Consider the following 21,786-nt stretch of genomic DNA (forward strand, 5'->3'; position numbering starts at 1 on the left):
ATTTTTCTACCTTCTTTAATATGACGTAAAAATAAAGAGGTAGCTATAACTCGTTATACAATTAACAAATAATAACCGGGAAAAATGTTAGTTCAGTGGATTTTTCACCCCCAAGTGTTAATCAGAGTGTTTCAAAAAATTAATAAGGATTTCTTTCTATCCTTTCAAGTATTCACTAACAAAATTTTATTAATTTTACTTGATTTTTTTGAAATTTTCATGAGCGGGGCCCCAGCATTCTGTTCGTCCCTGATCAGGCCGCCAACTTCAGCCCCGTAAACTAAGGACCACTTAAATCGCGTCATAATTTTTTTATTTAAAAAAAAAATTAAGAGGCATGAAAATATTAATATTAAAATTGAGTACCGATCTCATTGCTGGCCAGGTAAATCGCTTTTAATTTGCCTGTCGTATTTTCTTATTATTAAAATAAAAAAGTAAAACTACTTGAGGTGCTTTTTCTATTTTTTAATAATTCATTTTCGTTTGCGCAAAAAATATTTTTTTGCCAAAATTATATTAAATATTCAATCAGAAAAAAAACTACCACTAACACAGAATTGTCTTTAACTTTCTATCCCCAGTGCTAGTAACAACAAAATCATTTTGTTGAAAATAGCAAAAACAAACCATATGTTCTAGATTGAGAGATCTAAAACTTTCATTGACTAGATCATTATGTCCAGTTGCTCGAACCCACTTGATTAATTTACAAAAAGTCGAATTGAAATTCATAAATCTTCATTTTTTAAACAGGAAAACTTGACTGAACCGTTAAACTTGTCATCCATAGGAAATTATTGATAACTTTGGCAATTTTCTGTATCTTTATTTATAGAATTATGATGACACTTTTTAAAAGCACAATTTGTAGTCGCTTTGACTGAAATTATAATAATTTAAAAGTTATTGAATGAGATAATTAACGAATTTCTATAAATTTCATGAGGACACTTAACAATTTACACAACATTGGTCTTGATAATTTTGACGTTAATTCTGTTTTTGCTTTCCCTGTAATAAATTCCATTGGTAATTTTGAAGTTAAAATAGGACTCGTTTTGAGCTTTATATTTCCAGCGTGGTGAATACAAAATCATTGTATTTAAAATTACAAAAACAAATCACATGTTTCTTATTGAATGATTCTAAACTTTCATTGACCAGATAATTTTTTTGAATTTGAAAACTTACTTGCCAATGGTGTTGACAATTCAGAAATAAATTTTGTCATTATCTTTTCTTTAACAGCATAAATTGGTATTTTTAAGGTTGGAAGGGTACTTTCTTTTAACTTCAATTTTCCATGGCCATTTAAAACTAAATCATTGTGCTCAAAATAGCAGAAAAAAAACCACATGTTCTCTATTCAATGATCAACGACTTTCAAAGACAAATTGTCCGAAAATGCCGCGAGATAAAAATTAAATTTAGATAGAAGACAACGCGAAGAATTTATAGAGATTTTTTTTATTATGTGTCCAAGTCATTAAGTATCTGTAATTAATTAAGAAACTCCCAAAAATGCCGCGAGGCGCTTGGAAAATATTTGTTTTTTTTTTACTGCCCTATTGCGATGATTTACTGAAGTTTTCCTAGAAATTGGAAATTCTTTTTATGAAGACATTTACTAATAATTTCTTCTTATATAATATTCATGAGATTTCCATCCATTGCCATCTATTTTTATTTGGTCCATAATGAACATAAAAATTGAGTTTTTCTGTTTTTCTTCAATATTGTGCAGGAGCAGAGCATTCAACTTATTTGTTACCACACCACTGTTATTTGTTAAGTGTCTTTATAAGTGTGTGTCTCAGTTAATGTGAAGTAAGTATTTCTTATCAATAATCGTATGCAAATTTCCTAATTGAATAAATATAAATGATGTTAATGTTATCTTTTATTGATACTGATAATATTTGACCTTTCTTTGATCATTTAAAATATTTCATGTCGATGATTCCAACTTTAAAAAAAAATGCATTGTGCTCAGTGTTATCTTTCACATATTTCTTGATTCAACCTTATTTTTTATTTTTTATTCCGTACTTGATGATATATTTTATGTATAGAAAGTTGTAATAAGAAATAAGTAATGATCATTCAGAACAAATATATATCAATGAAAGATGAATATTAGGTAGCAAGTGAGTTTGATGACTTTTTATTTTTTTTCTTTATATAAAATATAAAGTGCTCTCTTCAGCTGGATTGACTTCAAATTAATGGAGCACTGTTATATTAATGACTTTGGTGACTTTAGATAATTTAAATACATATTTTTATTGAGTGGAAAACTACGGAAATAAATGATTAAATGAATAAATATGGCTGTTAGAATTTATAGTTATAATTTGATTCATTATTGGAATATTTATTAATCAGTGAGGAATTATATGGAAATAATAATATCAAGGTATATAATAAGCCAGACTGTAGATTAATTACCAATTATTTTCTTTAATCAAAAGCTTCGTATAGGAAGACCGTGTCAATGCTAACGTGTGTCAGACACAAGCCTCAATTAGACTGGCTAAATAAAATATCTATCGACGAAATATTAATTATTAATTCATTTGTCCTAATTGCACTTTCAGCACTCGTCATTCATTCCAAGAAAACAGTTCGGTTACACCATGCATTAACTTTATCCGATCACACTAAACTCACATACATACACATAATCTCATTCTCATGAACAAAATATATTTAATCTCTACTTCGATCCATTATTACTTCTTTACCTGTGGGAATATGTTTCAATATCAGTTCTTTATGCAATACCTGCTGTTTTATAAGGAGATACTTAATATTTACATGCTTAGTTCTCTAATGATCGACAGGATCAGATGCTATACTTATACAACCTGTGTTATCTTCATATGAAATACACTTATTAATAAATATATTAATTGTTCTTGCTAAAGATCTTAACTACATCGCCTCTTTTTTCGCCTTAAACAAACCCATATATTCGGTCTTGGTTGCTTACGCCACTACTGTATATCACTACTCTAATCTAAATCAACATAGCCACTTAATATATCACTATAATTATCATTGCGATTATACGTTAAATTTATATCTATTGTACCTTTTTAATATCTTCAAATTAAAGAATTTCATAATGTCTTATTATATTCATTTAAATATTTACTAAAAATATTTACTGATATACACAGACCAGACCTTGTACAAATCTCTAAATACATTAAACATCCCAATAAACTTCAACACAGTGCATCACGACCCTCATCTTTATTTGAAGATACTTAGTCTATTTATACTTCAAGTGGAGTACTTACAGGGCGACAATCAGTCATATTAAATTCATTTAAAATTGATTCTATATATGTGCTTTGATCTCATATTATTTTATTTTCTGTTACAATTATGTGAATCCCATTGAATAATTTTTTTTCATTTTAATCAACCATTTGAAATTTATCTATCAAATAATTTTTAATACTAGACATTGTGTCTTCACGTGAAGCTACAATTACTAAGTCATCAACTTAAAATTAAATAAATATTTGGCATAATATCCCCCCTATCTGAAATATAAATACGAGGACCAACCTCGGAATTTTTGAAACCCTTTTTTTCAAGTGCCCGTTTATATATTTCATACCAACATCTAGCTGCTTGTTTTAACCCATACAATACCCTCTTTAATTTACGGACTTGATTATTATTTGATACAATACCCTTATATAAATCCTCTTTTATCCCCTTTTACTTCCCTTAACAAAATGCTGTGTTGACATCCGTATGGTGTATCAATAAATTATTTTGATCCGCAAAAGCTGCAATAAGTCTCAATCTTGTAATACAAGCTTTAGTGGCAGATGTCTCATTATAGACTACTAAATATTTTTGGCTATAACCTCTAGCAACAAGTCAAACTTTATATTTATAAAGATTTCATAATTCATCATGTTTAATATTAAATACCCATTTACAAGTAACAATATTTTTATCTTTGGGCTCATCAACTAAAAAGCAGGTATCATTTATTCTCAAAGAATTCAATTCCTTACGCATCACTTCTTCCCGTTTTTGTCTATCTTCTCTATTTATAATTTCCTGGAAATTTTCCGGTATTTTATTTATAGCTGATTGCGCATAAACTAAATATTCTGGCGTGAAACTCTCATTATAGTTTAATCTCTTTAAATTTTTAATACGTTTACTTTTTCTGAATCATTTTTATCTATATTATTATCATCAGGCTCATTATTATTTAATTCGATTGAATTTTTATCAAGACCATTTTCTTCAATTTTATTATTAATAACCATTTTTTTACTATTTATATTTCTACTATCATGATCATTATTTATATTTTTACAATCATTATTATTATTCATATTAATATTATCATTTTTATTATTATTTATATTGACCTCACTCGTCAGTGACGGTTCATTTAATTGCCGTCGGTGCGTCCATAAGGATTATTTGATTCAACTGACTTTTCGTTTTTAGTTAGTGGCCTAAATTGTCCAACACTTGTCTTACCTGCAATGACATCTTTCATGATATCGAATTTCCAATCATCAACATAAAAAGTTTTATAACCATTAGGTTTATAACCAGCCATAAACTTTAAGAGATTTTTTATCAAAAGTTTTTTTTGCTCAATTTATTATGTACATACATTGTTGAACTAAATACTTCTAAAAATATATAATTATGGTTTTTACCATGCCCCATCTCGAACAGAGTTTTATTTGTTTTCAGCGCTTCCGTAGGTATAACATTGATTATTTGAGTTGAGGTTAATCCCGTACCTATATAAACAATAATTAGTGGTCACCTCACATGGTCTTCATTTTTAAATTTATTCAAAGGCAATAGAGCCTGCTTCCCGTTGATACACGTCTCACATAAAATAATAACCAGCTTCATGTTTGAAGTTTGATCTAAACCTTCTATCGGTTTATTAATAATTATCTTGAAAATATCTGCTTTAATAATATGGTTTGAACGTCGATGCCTTAAATTATAATTATTTTTTTCAACAATATTATACGCCTGTTTATTCATTGCATTATCAATTTTGGAAAAAGCTTTAGTTACATTTTTTTCGACTGATCCTTCTCGTTTTACCTTACTTCCCATGATTACTTCAAGGTTATCATTGCTCAAAATAATTGTTACGAACCTATCATGAACTTTTTGAAGTACTTACAACAGGTATGAAACCAAAATATTAACTCTAGTTTCCGGCTCACCTCTGGTGAGTGGTGCAGGATTTCTCGTTAATGATTAATGCGAGCCTATCAATTAACAATATCGCGTTTATTACAATAACAAAATTTCCAAAATCCTCGATTCACAATCATCAACCCGTCCAGTTTACCAATTTGACGTATTATTCAATTATTCAACCTGCAAACTAATAAGTTACTTAACAATTCAATGACCGAATGACTTGATTTCTAGATTACTCAATTAATTGAATTTACTTGATGCGAGAGTGATGTCATGGTTTTTCGCGAATTGCGTAAGTTCACGCGATGTACGCATCTAAAATCTTACACGCTGCAAAATCGCTTTCCTTCCCCCTTTTTCACCCTACCCTGTTTCTAGTGGTATTTATGATGAATTAAAGGCAATCCGTTGCCGGTACTGCCACTTACACTTTCACACACACACACATCGAGCTATTAAGTGGGGGGGGGGAGGGTTAGTAATGTACACTGGGCTTACTACTAATTTGTCGTTTTGGGGGACTGTGTACTCAGCACCGTTTCCAGTTGGCGAAAAGCATACGAGAACGTTCAAACTTGTCGAAAAATAGGCGGTTTCTGCTCACCCCCGGTTACGCTCAACCAGTGTACCGGACGGCTGTGAAAAAGTCAACTGACGTGTCGCCCCCTGGCGTCAGAAACCTGACCTGAGATATTTATATACTATAAATCATTTTATTTTTTCTCTTATTTCAATTTATATTTTATTGTATTGTGACATCGTCACATCTTGTAGGGCTTTCAAAACCATTTGCAGAGAAACTGTAAAATGATCCTGTAGATACTACAGATTTTTGTGTTGACTGCGCGGGTTATCAATGCCCAAATAAAGCATCACCATACCATCAATTTTGCAATGACTGTCTTGAAAATTGGAAGATGGGGGACGCACCACAAAACCCGCAACCAATAACTTCAGAAACTCTAGACTTGATTCTCTAAAAACGTCAGCAATTATTATTTGAAAGAATAACTTGTTTGCAAGACGAAATACGTAAGCCCGAAGAAAAATTAAACAAAACAAAATGTGATTTTTGTGACACAGAGCAAATTGAAAATGGATTTAGCCATTATTCACGATGTGCTCAACTACTTGATTGTAATAAAGACATATGTAAATTAAATGAAAATAATAATAATAAATAAAAAAAAATAAATAAATTGTTATTATGTCTTCTTTCACAGGTATTATTGTATCAAAGAAAATGAATAAATGAATAAAATTTTGTATACCTTTTTCCTCTTGTATTTTTTTTACAGATATAATTTTGTTAATAAAAAATATATTTTTCAGGTTTTAAGAATTAAAAATAAAATTCGTAACCCGCCATATTTTTTGTTTTCATTCACAGCTATCAAATATAGTTTTGTTTTAAAAAAAAATTCGTTATTTTCCCCGCTATATTTTTTCACACCAGAGGGCCAAAAAAAATTTTCACTTTTGTTTTTTGTCGGGGTAAAATATTTTACGAAACAGGTGAATCTAGAAAAAAATCAGTTTTGCTGTGACCATTGCAGTGTGAAGATCCTTTTTCAAGTTGTTGGTAGAAAAATGGCTCGTGTTTCAGATGATGCTGGAGTTGACATTGATGACAGTGCGGAGTGTGAATTTTTTATTGATAGTCTTCTTGATGGTAGTTAAACAAACAATATTATAGAACCACGGTTACAACAAGAGCATTTGGATCAACATTCACGTGTATCTAACGAATCTGTAGTTCAACAACAACATCATTTGAGTGAAAATTTACAAACAGGTGGTGATGGTGATGATAATTTTCAACGCATAGATATTATTGATGAAACACAGACATTTGTGTTAAAATATAATTTAAATAAACATTTGATAAATTTTAAAGTGAAAGAAATACCTGAAAATACTGTAGTTGAAACATGGATCGAAGAAGCATTTGCTGAAGTATACGAGCTGATCAAAAATTACTGAAATAATACGCGTGATAGAGTTATTCCCAGTTCCAAAACCCCTTCTATGAACTCTCAGGCCCATACTCACTTGACACCCGCTAATAATTTTACATTTGAACGTTTATAGGAGATTGTGTCAAAGTAATGACACAGTACATGCGCTCGATCTATTTACTATTGACTTATTTGTATTGAAATCAACGACTGGTGGTAGTGTGCCACACCAAGGGATAAAAAAAAAAGCTCGAGGTGCTCTAGAGCTGAGATACGCTGATCGATATTTATGTTTACCATGCTCTATTGTCACATGTTTATCAATAAATAAAAAGATCAGAACTAGAGTTGCTACTAAAGACCAAGATCTCAAACTCAGTCAAAAAGCTAATATTATTGTGCCGGATGGTGGTTGCGGGGTCAACGAAATAATTTCATTTTAAAATTATTTAGTTACTGAATCTGCCGCAGTAGTTATCTGGAATTTTGATACTAATGATGGACACACAATTTTTTTATGGGAAAAAAACTTTACTCAATCGCGGAGTTTTGCGTGAAAATATGAAAATTTTGAATATTGTGTATTATCCTGATGACAAACATTTTGCGCCTATAAAATATATGCATGTATTTATGGCTACAAATATAAAATTCTAGTGTGATTGGTGTCGTATCGGCTTTACAAAAAAAGAATATCATAAACAATGTTGGACAAAATGTGAGAAATGTTTGACTTTCCCGGCATGTAAAATGAATAATAGTAATAATGATTTTAAAAAATGTTTGAAATGTAATCGAGTATTTTATAGTGAACAGTGTTATAAGAAACATTTACAACCAGAGTCTTATTCAAAAAATTTTTCAGTTTGTAATCGAATTAGAAAATGTAATATTTGTCGTAAAGTCTACGTCCGTGACAGTGAACATTTGTCTAGTTATTATTATTGCGCATCATGTCAAGAACATAAACAATCAAACTATCTGTGTGTTATATGAAGCCCCGATCGATAAAGCATGAAGCGCGTGAAGATAAAAAAGTTATTAAATATTTTATTTTGATTATCATCAACAACATCCTTATTATTTTTTTATATCAATTAAGTTGTTTTTTTTTTTTTTCTTATAATTATTGTCTTTTTTTATTGGTTTTTCAATCGTTTTTTTGCTATTATTTCGGCCTATATTACGGCATAAAATAGTAATGCACCTGCGCTTAATTTTTTGTTAACATACTTTGGAAATAAATAGAAAACAATGTTAATTCTTTATAAATAAATGAATGAATAAATAAATAAGTGAATAAATAAATAAATAAATTAAAAAAGATACTAACTTTTCACAGCTCTGATGACATCCTTTGGCATTGCATCCTCTCCTCCTCGACCTGTCAGGCTCATTTTTTGCAAGGTATCTTTGCCCAAAATTGCTCTCATCAAAGCACTCAGAAGCTCTGATGGTTCGCTCAATTTTTCGGACTTAATAAGCTCCAGCTTTTGAGTGCTAATGTATTCCATGAAGCCTCTGAAAAGGATGCCTCGTTCCAGGCCTACAATATTCCAAGGTTTTCGTCCAGGACCAATTTCCGTGTCATCAGTATCATTATCAGTATTATCACTAATACGTTGTATTTTTTTCTTACATGAATTAACAACCTCATCATCATTATCATCGCTACAAAAAGAATCATCACCATTATCATTGTTGTTGTTGTTGTTGTTTTTGTTAAAAATAATATCATCACCATTATCATTGTTGTTGCTGTTGTCAATTCTATTATTAATAATACATGGAATTTCTTCTGTACAAAAATTAACAACTTTATCATCATGATCACCACTACCAAGGGGATCATTACAACTATCATTGTTGTTGTCGTCAAAGTAAATTGTACAAAAATCAACAACATAATCTTTGGTATCACCACTACCTAGATCATCACCATCATCATTGTTGTTGTTGTTAATAATAATATCATTATTATTATTATTATTATTATTATGACTAGGTTGAATGTCTCTTATGCATAAATTAACAACATCATCAGCATATTCACCACTACCAATCTGATAATTACCATCACCATTGTTGTTCTTGTTTTTCTTAAGAATTTTAATATTATTATTTTTATTTTTTTTCGCAAAAGTATTAAAAACAAACTTATCATTGTTACAACAAGGATCATGAACATTATTATTTTTTAAAATTTTTTTTGGTGGAAGAGTAACATCATCATCATCGTTATTGTCACCTCTGCCACGAGGATCACAAATATTATCATTGTTGTTATTGTTGTTATTCTCAATAATTTCACCATTATCATTATTTGATGTATGTATTTGAATTAAATATGTATTTAATAAAAATTTGATATTAATTATATTATGTAATTTATTTATTGATCACATTTTTATTAATTACATATTTAATTTCAATTTTAATTTAAGATGACAAATAATAATTATCAATAATTATAATACTGACCACTCTTAAGTAAAACTTGACCAGAATAAATTTGCCCATTTACTGACCATTTTATCTGGGTAGCGAAGCCCTTGGCCTGACGTCAACGCTTTATAGCTGTTGTAGGCACAACCTATACAAAAAAAAAAAAAAAAAAATCAAGGGACATTTTCTTTTCTTAATAATATGGCACAAACGGGTAATTAAAAAAAGAAATTATCTATCAATTAATTATGAAAAAAAAAATTTTTTATTATTTAAAAGTTAATTTTTTTTATTTATTTAAAAGTTAATACTTATTATTTATTTGAAAGTGTTACGTACCAAGTTGAAAAATTAAAATTAAACTATGAAATAATAAAAAAAGAAAGAATATGTAAAACCAAAATTAAATAGGCAAATAATCATAGAATAATTAAAATAAATCAACTTGGTATTTTACGTTAATATTAAAAAATCCTCTTATTTTGTTATTCCCTACAGGGTAACGGGTTAGGAGGGTATGTGTATGATTGTAGATGTACCTTGATGTAAGAATTAATCCGAAACGAATGCTGAGAGCGTGTCAATCTGGATGGTCGCCTGTTGATGTTGGTAGTCTCGAATAAACCAAACGGTAAAATAAACTCGAAGCACAGAAAACAACACCCCGGAAAAATGTCACAGTCAGTTAAACACAAAAATTATTTAATTTAAATTCACTTTTAAAATTTTATTTATTAAAAACGTGAAAGTTTAATTGATTTTATTATTTAGTTAATTTGATTTGATTTATAAAATTTAGATATTGTCCAAACAAAAGTTGTCGCAAGAGTGAAGCTCTTTAAATTATAAAAATAAAAATTCCCATAAAAATTACATTAAAAAGAAGGGATGATTTAAAGTGGGAACATCTTGACCAATTATATTTTACCTGTCCCACGATAGTCAGCATTTAATATTTTACTTATAGAATTATTTGTAACGTCAATGGATGTAAAATATCGAGTAGCTAAGGTGACTTTGAACTACGGCTTGCAAAAATAATTTAAAATAAAAAAACATAATATTGTGAGAAAAAAGGTAAAATGTTGATTTTGCTGAAATAATCAAAAAATAAAAAGGAAAAATTTTAACTGCTTACTCGGTCCCCTCGAATTTACTAAATATTTAATTAATTAATTTATCTATGAATAATATTGATACCAAGACGTAACAATTCCCCCCCCCCCCCAAAAAGGTCGTTGTCTGTCTGCAAAACGACAGCAGCGAATAAAAAAAGAAAAAGAAAAATTTATCTATAATTGTTACGATTCGTTTACTTAAAATTATAAACATTAAATCCCAAAAAAAAATTGAATTAATCCAAAAAAAAAAAATTTCTATGTCCTATTCGAGACCTCTTACGGACGATCGACGGCTAGAATTACTCCGTGCGAGTCGAGCTTGGCTACTTTTTATTTGATTCAAGTTTCATTTCCGTGTGATATTGTTGGTTTGATCATTCTTTTATCTTACCTTGATAATTATTCAATATTAAATTTATTGTTTTTTTTTTTTGTTTATTGTTAAGAAAAGTATTGTTTTTTAATATTTTTAATATTTCGTCCCTGGTGAAAAAAATCTGGCAGATTCTGGTAGATTCTGGCAGATTCAACAAAAAATGAAAAAAGCTGGCAGATTCTGGCAGATTCTGCCAGCCAAATATTCGGCTTTCAACAGTCTGCCAGATTCTGTCAGATTCTGTCAGATTCTGCCAGATTCTGTCAGGTATTGCCAGTTAAAAACTCGACTTTCAACAGTCTGCCAGATTCTGTCAGATTCTTCCAGATTCTGTCAGATTTTGCCAGCCAAATACTCGATCTTAACAGTCTGCTAGATTCTGCCAGATTCTGTCAGCCGAATATTCGGCTTCCAACAGTCTGGCAGATTCTTACAGATTCTGCCAGATTCTGTCAGCCACATATTCGACTTCCAACAGCATGCCAGATTCTGCCAGATTCTGTCAGCCACATATTTGATTTCCAACAGTCTGCCAGATTCTGCCAGTTCAATTGATAAATATTGTTTTTTTTTCAATAAATTGATTTTTTTGAATTAATACAACTGATTAGGAGACATCAAGTCGTCATCGAACTATTAGTATGTTATAATTTATTCTTTTATAGGTCATTTATCATTATTTTACGTTAGTTGTTATTCAACGATTCCCACATGTGCTCAGGTCAGAGTTAATTCACATATATAGGAACTGAGATTATGATTACTTATAAAAATTTATAAAAACATATTCAAGTTTAAAAAAAAAATGCAACGCTTCGAGATTGAAGTTTCTTGATACCTTACCGTGATGTTTGTAATAACCACAATCGTTCGTCCAGAATTTTTTTTTTATTTAGAATTTTTTCGTAAAAATAGTCTGGCAGATTCTTACAGATTCTGGCAGATTCTGGCAGATTATGACAGATTATGGCAGATTATGACAGATTATGGCAGATTCTGGCAGATTATGGCAGATTATGGCAGATTCTTACAGATTATGGCAGATTATGACAGATTCTGGCAGATTCTTACAGATTTAGACCGGTTTTTGGAACAACTGCCAGATTCTGCCAGATTATTCTGCCAGATTCTGTCAGTTTATTCTGCCAGATTCTGCCAGTTTTTTTTCACCAGGGGTATGTATTGTATTTTTATGTAATTTCATATCTGTAAATTCAATTTGGTCATGATCAAAATATCACATTATTAAATGATCTTTATTTTTTATTGTATGTCGAAAATAAACATCAGAAGGGGGTACTGTAGCGAGGTAGAGTTCTACTGCGTATATTATACTAATTCCCACCACATTTACTTGTCACGTGACGTTAGTAATGTGGTGTCGGCTTGTGAAATAAAATGATAGATTAGAAATATAAAACTTACTTCCAGTCCAGCCGCCAAGGTATAAGGTGTGCTCGAAAAAACTACTCGTTAAAATATATTCGTGACGTGGCTTTGCCACATCACAAAATGAGTCATTCATATATATGTTGTATAATATTCAAATATTGTATCTTGTGAAATAAATATTTAATAAATAGTTCAATTGATATTAAATATAAAACTCGTGTCTTATTTTAAATAATATTTGTAATAAATTATTCAAACAATGAAAAAGTGAAGGTTGAGCAAATCCACACCTCACATTTACCTTTCAAAAAACAATTGTTATCTGTTTTGCAACGAATGGTACAAATTGAGAAAAAATATATAAATGATCAAATTCAACTATTATCATCACCTGTGACAGCAGCAAAAACGTCACTTGGTATAGTTGGTTTTAAACTGGTACCGAACGCACGGCAGCCAGCCAACTCTCGATCACGGGAAAATTGGAGAAGTATTTTCTTCATCAAGGCTTCTGGTTTGTTGTGTATTCTTCTCAATGTTTCTTAAGTAGGTGGACAAATCCACACATTGAACTTTTTTGAAATCTGTACCTACAATGGTAATTGACGTCATTTTATATTCCATTTCTGTTTTCATATGGGTTAGAATATATAAATAATGGTAATATCAAAATCTACATTACCTTTCCAAAATCAAGAAGCCATGGTTTTCGTTCTTTTAATGGATCACATTTGAATGATTTTTCATTTCTAATCAATGGTTTATCTGCAATTTTTATGTGCTCTAATAGTTGCTCTAGTCATCAGACTTGACTGAGTATAAAAGAGAAATGGTTACTTTATATGTACCTTTCAGAAAGGAATATGGACAGACTGAGTCAAAATTTATCGAAATATACGATACTATTATTATTATTATTATTATTATTATTATTATTATTATTATTATTATTATTATAAAGCCTATTATTATCATTAGCCTTAAAGGCTAAGCCACATAGACAATGGTTCGACTCTTCAACTAGCGACATCATCAACATCAAGTCATATTAGAGTAGGGCAAATCCCCCTTCTTTTCCGTATGTAAAATTCAGTAAAATAATTAGGAGTGTAAACTCTCTCTCTTGTCTTTGAGACGTCAGACTGACTGGACCTTTGTTTTAACCAGGGGTCTGGCGACGGTGAGTTTGAGGTTATTTTTCTGTATGTTGGACATGGTGGATCAACCGCCATGTGCTACCTTTTGTTTAACTTTGATTTTGATGATCAACACAAGGCGGATCCTCGAGTTGATTATGATACTTTTGATACTTTCGACTATTAGATTTAGCTTCTTAATTAATTAATAATTCATATTTTGTTGGACGCGGTCCCCTTTAGATTAGGATTTTTGAGATATTATTGGATTAGTCATTTTGTATTTTGAGTTACGTTGGTATTTGAGTTACGTTGATGATTGATAAATAAAAATAAGGTAAATAAATTAATTGTGTCTTTTGTTATTATTTTGGGGTATTTTTTAATTATTATTTTCAGAATTTAATTATTATAACAGCTTTATCCGGCCCTTCTCCCAAAACCCACACACTGAGCGACCCTGCGGCTTTCCTCTAGGTTGCTTGTTTCGGTTGTTTTATTCATTTGTTTGATTGTATTTCGTCCAGGTATGAATATGTTTTGAGCGCGAGATTGTGTTATGCCTTTTTTCGGTTTTAAGGTGATTTGAAAACCCCTGATTTTAATTATTACGTTTTTGGATACAAATTATTATTATTATTTTCGTTAGATTATTGGATTTTAGCTTTGTTTGTTAAAAAGGACAATTTACAGGTAAGATGACGGTAACAAGCGGTCCGAGAAGATAACTGGCAGAAATGTTATGTTACATATTATTATTGTTGATCCGTTTTGTATGCGAGCGAGGACAGAGGAAAAAAAATATTTTTTTCAGGTGTTTATTTGTTAATAAAATAATTAGTGCACCACAGTCATATATTTTTCTTTAATTTTTTTATATTGTTAATTAACAATCCTATAATTTTCAACAATTTCTACTGACAATCATTTCAGTTATTAATTGTTTAAATAAAATTTTTTTTCAAGTCTGTATTTAATTTTCAAATTTTATATTCTCATTTGTTTATTACCTTAACAACTTGTCAATAGAAATTGTTCAAAATTATACAATTATAAGTTAACAATATAAAGATAATAAAAAAAATATTTGATAGTGGTGCATTATTATTTTATTAACAAATAAACAGTGAAAACATATAAGAATATCTCCGTATATGTATACGTTGTATTTTTTAAATTTTGCGAATATTTATTTGTTAATAAATAATCAATGTACCACTATCAATTTTTTTTTTTTTCATCTTTATATTGTTGACTAACAGTTGTATAATTTTCAACAATTTCTACTGACAATTCTTTCAGTTATTAATTGTTTAAATAAAATTTTTTTTCGAGTCTGTATTTAATTTTAAAAAAATATTCATATTGTCATTTGTTTATTATCTTAAAATCTTGTCAATAGAAATTGTTAAAAATTATACAATTGTTAGTTAACATTATAAAGATAATAATAAAAAATATTCGGTTTATTAACGAATAAACATTCGGAAAATTTGAAAAGTACGACGTATACATACCCTAGCGAAAATGGCGACACCAATCCGACAGTCGGTTTGTGCACTGATCTCATACAAAAACGACACAAAACCGACACATGACTATAAGAATTTCTAAGTCACAAAAATAAATAGTAAAAAGCATTTAAAATATAAAATATTATGTCTAAAAATTTCTAAATAATATTCTTATAATTTAAGACACATTAGAATTTTTTTTAAATAATTTTTTTATTGTAAAAAATCAATTCTGTTTATGTATTAAAACCGAGGTTAGCTGTCAGAATCATCTGTACACGACTGTGAGATTTTACAATTCTCACACAATTCTGACACAATTCCGACACACGACTGTGAGAATTGTAAATCCGACACAAATCCGACAGACGTACGACAGTATATTTTTATATTTTGTATTTAATATGAAAAAAGCATTTTATTAATAAAAATTTTTGTTCAATATTGAAGTTTATTATTTTATTATTGTATTATTATTTTAATAATTTTAGCCATATTAGTTTTTTTTTTTTTGAATAAATTTTAACAAAAAAAGTAATTGGAAACATGGGAAACCAAATACATGGTTTCATTACGAATTACATTCGAGTTACAAAAATACCAAATACGTGGGAAACTGATTAAATGTATTAGTTTTGAAAAAAGAATATTAAAAAAAAAACCTTTCTTAACCTCATAAAAAAACCAAAAAATGATAATTTTTTAATAAAATAATTTTAAAAAAATCTAATATGCCTATAATTATTGAAAGATTATAATTTTATTATTAAACAAAAATTTTTGCGAATCGCAAATTCTCACAGACGATTCCAATTATTTTTTTTATCAAAATTTATTCAAAAAAAAAAAATCTAATATGCCTAAAATTATTAAAATATTATAACGTTAATATTGAACAAAAATTTTTATTAATAAAATGCTTTTTTCATATTAAATACAAAATATAAAAATATACTGTCGTACGTCTGTCGGATTTGTGTCGGATTTACATTCTCACAGTCGTGTGTCGGAATTGTGTCGGAATTGTGTGAGAATTGTAAAATCTCACAGTCGTGTACAGATGATTCTGACAGCTAACCTCACTTTGAATACATAAACAGAATTGAGTTTTTCCAATAAAAAAATTATTTAAAAAAAATTCTAATGTGTCTTAAATTATAAGAATATTATTTAGAAATTTTGAGACATAATATTTTATTTTTTAAATGCTTCTTACTATTTATTTTTGAGACTTAGAAATTCTTATAGTCGTGTGTCGGTTTTGTGTCGTTTTTGTATGAGATCAGTGCACAAACCGACTATCGGCATTTTCGCTAGGGTTTACAGAGATATATGGCTGATGCAATGTCATTAACATGAACAGATGATAACAGAGGACCCAAAACACTACCCTGAAATACTCCTATTTTTGTTGTTAATTGAGATGATAGTTGACCATGAAGTGATACAAACTGTTGCCTATTGTATAAGTATGACTTAAACCAGCTGATAATGTCTGTGTTGTAGCCATAGTGAGTTAAACCATCAAAACCAAAAACAAATCAAAATAAATCTCACTGTCTTATTAGGCAGTGTTATTTGCATAATAGATTTATTTTATCATATTTTCCTATTCTATTTTTTCGCACTTACTTGCTTTCTGAAGTCGTTTATCTAAAAAAAATAATTAAATTCTTTTTCCATACAATAATTTACGTATACATTGTTATTTTTGTTTTTGTACGTATTTGTAAGTCTCTAATATATACTATACAGTACTGTACATCAGAATATAGGGCATTGGTATACGCCAGTACTCATACTTATTTTATACATCAAATTTTATTATTGGTACCTTGCTTTAAAAAAACTTCGTAAATTTAGTTGAATTTTTGTGCTCTCTATAATAAATTACGGGTAAAAAAGGAAGAATATCATAATCTCCTCAAAATACCTTTTGTTGCCCCTTAAACTTTTATTTTCAAAAGCAGTTTTGATTTCTTTTTTTTTTTTTTTTATAAAAAGTCGATAGAGTGAATCACTCCATTTCTATGCGAGATATCACTTGTTAAATCAGGATATATTTTTTGACAATTATTTACCCAAAAACTATCTGTTCTTCTATATGAATTCATATTTTTTTGAGTTATCAAATCATGAAATGAATGCATGGGGTATATTGTTTTGAGTAATTTAGCGATATCAACAGGGGTAGGTTGCTTCCTGATCCTACAAAGCTTAGACACTTTCTTTTCTATCATTATGGTTGATTATTTTAATGTTTTCATTGACTAAGTATGATAAAATCTGTTAAACATAAACACTAACAACATTTTCTTCTTGACTAGTGAAAATGAAACTACATAACAATTGAATCTACACGGAAAAAATAAAAAATAAGCAAATGTGCATTGAAAAATTTCCAAATTTCAAACTAAAGCTAATAATAGTAATAAATAATGATGATCTGTATTTTTTTTTCGGTTAACTGCATTACCTTTTGATTTAATACGTCCGTTTCTGTTTTTGGAAAAAAAAACTTGATCGTCAGTTTATCTTGATGTGACTTTTTTTTGGTTTAACTAGTACTTGTTTAACAAAAATGTCTTCTTCATCAATTGACATTTTTGATAAAGAAGATTTGTGTTCTACAAATAATAAAAAATAAAATTATTAAAAATACTATCAAATTATATATGAGTAATTATTAACCATCCTAAAAGAAATATTTTGATAGACTTACTACACAAATAAACAATTTTACGCCTCAATTTATCGGCGATGTTCGGTAAATTGGACATTGTCACCAACTGAAAAATTTTGCTTTGCATTACCATTGTCACTTTGAAAGCTTTTGTTTATTTTCCTTAATTTTGTTATTATAATAACAGATTTTTTTTTCGAAAACAAACAGACTAATAACTCTAACATTTTATCTCTAACAATAACTTTAACAATTTTATCAAATGATCATTTCAGTCCGCAAAATCATGTATATGTATTAGCACGTGTAGGCTTTGTCTGAGTAAAAAAAAACACAAGAGAATGGTTATAACACGGTTAATTTGCATTTATTAACAGTTACATCAGTAACATGCAAGACTAGATATCAAGAGATACAAATGGTACTGATAAATAGATGATTGTCGTGCAAGTCTATTGATTGTTTTGATGTTGGTTGTTGTTGATTTAAAATTCAATATATTGATATTTTTGTTAGTGAAATATTTTTTGGATCATGTGTTCATATTTAAAGAAAATAATTGTTTTTAATTTATATATATATATATATTATTTTTCTTATATTTACTTATTTTTCTACCGATAAAGTGGAAACGTCGGTTACTATGGAATCAACGAAGATTTCTCACCATCCTCTTATCTTACCGCTGGGTTACTGATGATTTAGTTGATCATGATAATAATAACCACGATAATGACGAAGACCCTGCGGTACCACTTTTGTCCCCTAGTGCGATTGAATGTTGATCAAAATAATAAAAACGAAAATGATAATAATAATACTTATTCTTTGCCACTTTATTTGAATTGTAATTCAAAAATATGATTACTAAAACTAATGTTTGTTATAGGTATGCTTGAAAAAACAAAAACCAATCTAAGTCCATCAGTCGTCGAGGCTCAAGTTTGCCATCCTGATTCAACTGATCAAAAATTACAGGAAAATCCCGTTGCCATATTAGCTCTAACACGTACCATTTTATCAAGTGCTAAACGTTTATGGCAATATCGTGCTAGACAACGTGAAAAAAAATTACAGGAAAATCTTGATGCCGTATTAGCTTCAAGATTCACAGTTCTGGCTGTGATCCACCAGCGAATCCAGTGGTTCTTTTTCGGGTGACTTTCATCTTGTTGAAGTAGTTTCTCAGGCTTCTCCACTTCTCTCTGACTTTCTTCACATCAAATTCATGATTATCAAACGGATCTAGAAATATATATATTATGTTTAGTACATTTCATCAAGAATTGATTGTATTTACAAATATTTTTCTAGAACCGAATATTATTCACTTGACAATTTTTTAACAACATCATCCCATAGGGTTCCAGTGATTCCTGGTGTTCTCTCATCAATCGTTTTTGTTGTATAATTCGACAAATCATTAAGTGAACTTACTGTTAAATTTTTTCTTAACCAGGCTTGAAGATCTTCGACACTTAATAATGATGTGTTGTAACTCACTGACAGCAACTATCTTTCATTGTCATCATCAAAATTAACGTGTGATATATTAATTATACCATCGTGAAATTCGTTGATAATGATGTCTTGGGCATCATTGTTTTAACTATTATTCACTTTATCTGACATTTTATTATTAATAACATTTGTTACTCAAACTTACTAAATAGTTGTGCATCACAAAAAGATGAACAAGTCAAAAATAGTATTTAAAAATATGATAGCTTTTTTGCTTTATAGACAGATGCTTCTGGCAGCTGATTTAGATATTCAAAAATAAATCCTTTTACATATAACTTAATGTTAAAACAAAAACTTATTAAACTTAATGAAAAAAAAAACAAACAATAACAACAACATGTGATTTAGAAACATTGCTTAAAGCAGCTTACAGTATTATTATTGAATTCGCGCCATCGATGCGATATTGAATACTGTAAATATACCCAAAAGTTTTTTCACACTATTTACTATTCTTGCTCAATTTTATTTTTATTATAAATCGCTCTGGACCTAGAAGCAATTATGCTTTGTGCTGCTTTGATTTGATTTTATAATGTTTGTCAGAGTGCCCTAATTTTTGAGAGAAATTTCAGGAAAAACGCAATTTCTAAAACTGTAATAATCCCAACAACATATGGCGCGCGCACCATCGATGCGTTATTGAATACTGTACTGATATAAAGGTTCTTCCAGACCATTCTACTATTTTTGCTCAATTTTATTTTATAATGTTGTCAAATTGCTCTGGATTTAGGGTTCCCTGATGATCATCCGACGGACTCATTTCCTACGGACAGTCCTCCCACCGACATACGCCCCACGGATCCACACCCAACCAGACTCTCTTCCCACGGACATTCACTCCATGCGACACACACCCCACAGACACACAATTTAAAAATATAATAAATAAACCAATAAATAAATAATCTATAAAAAAATTTATTAAACAGTATTTAAATTTTTATACAACGACTTTAAATACAAAACAATATAACTTAAATTTTAATATTCAAAGCAACAGCTATTAATAAACATTATTGAAATTTTTATATAACTTTAAATACAAAACAATATAATTTACATTTTAATATTCAAAGCAACAGCTCTTAAATACGGAATTATATTATTTTTGTCATAGCTCATTACAATTTTTACAAGACGATTATCAACTTCGGCATAGCGACGTTTTTTATATGGGCTTATATCACGTTGGACATCAATCTGAGCCAAGAAAATCTCAGTTTGAGATTGCTCATCTTTTAAACAATTTATAAATTCACCCATAGATGAATGAGCACTTGAAAATAATGTATTGAATGAACTATGCCAACCTTCAACGGAATTATTAGTACGTGAATCATTATTAACAACACGCTCATAACAATTCCATAATTTCAATTCAAATAATGCTTTACGTTTGCCACGTGCATTTACAACGCCTAACCAAGTGTTTTTAAAATAGCTTAAGAATGTATTCAAAACCGCTAAATTATCAACAAAAAATTTTGATTTTAAAAGCATATCAAATGCAAAATCAACATCATCACATGGCACAAAAGCTAACGCAGCTAACATCCGAATGCCAGTTGAGAAATTAATATCAGTATTATATAATACAGCTAGCCCATCATTTTGTACATTACGATATAAGCATTGATTTAAATGAAAATTACATCCACTAACAGTTGCATTTGGAAATATATCATGTACGGCTTTAATAAAAGCACTTTCAAAATCAATAATTATTTTATCAGGTTTAATTTCAGGTTTATATTCTAATAAAGCATTTAAAACATTTATATAAGTCGAGTAACGACGATTGGGCATTAGAATATAGACTAACGGTAGAGTTTTACCGCATTGACTTAAACCATGTATCGAATATAACTGAGCGAAAATACTAGGTACACAAAAAAAAGTACCATCACACAATATAGTTGAACGTTTAGCTAAATAATTTAAATTTTTTTCGCATGAGAAAATTAAAAATCTATTCTTGCCACCACTATCATGTAATAAAAATTGATCACCCTTCCACGTTTCTTTAAATTCATCTGGCAATATCAAGTCTTCACGACATTTTGGAGTGGCCAAAAATGGACGAGTATTATGACGTATACGTTGCACCTGACTGTGAATATATAACTGCCAGTGATTAAAGCAATAATATTGTTTGTGTGAAAATAGTTCTAAAAGTGATAAATTATTGTTCGTATACTTGATAAGTATTTTCCTTATCAAGTAAACAAGAGTATCACAGCAATCAGCAACAACATTAGTACAGAGTACATCACTATTAGCTACATCGCCAATACAAAGTCCAACACCAACAGCTTCATTGGCAATAGAAAATATCAACGATAATAATTCATTAGTTACACCAACAAGTACACCAACAAATTCGATTAAAGAAATCAACAAAGCTACGGTAC

General features: G+C 29.3%; 1 protein-coding gene across 1 annotated transcript; it reads right to left on the minus strand.

Annotated features, from left to right (window-relative positions):
- Nucleotides 1–20,431: 20,431 nt before the first annotated feature.
- On the minus strand, nucleotides 20,432–21,181 carry LOC122850365. Its single transcript, XM_044149524.1, has one exon. It carries the CDS (start codon nucleotides 21,179–21,181, stop codon nucleotides 20,432–20,434), a length of 750 nt encoding a protein of 249 aa, XP_044005459.1.
- Nucleotides 21,182–21,786: the final 605 nt, after the last annotated feature.

The sequence above is a fragment of the Aphidius gifuensis genome, linkage group LG2 (assembly GCF_014905175.1).
Source record: "Aphidius gifuensis isolate YNYX2018 linkage group LG2, ASM1490517v1, whole genome shotgun sequence".
In the NCBI taxonomy this organism is placed as follows: Eukaryota; Metazoa; Arthropoda; class Insecta; order Hymenoptera; family Braconidae; genus Aphidius; species Aphidius gifuensis.

Bases quoted from the DNA above. Each gene is read 5' to 3' on its own strand.
- LOC122850365 (XM_044149524.1), bottom strand. From the start codon at position 21,181: ATGCCCAATCGTCGTTACTCGACTTATATAAATGTTTTAAATGCTTTA.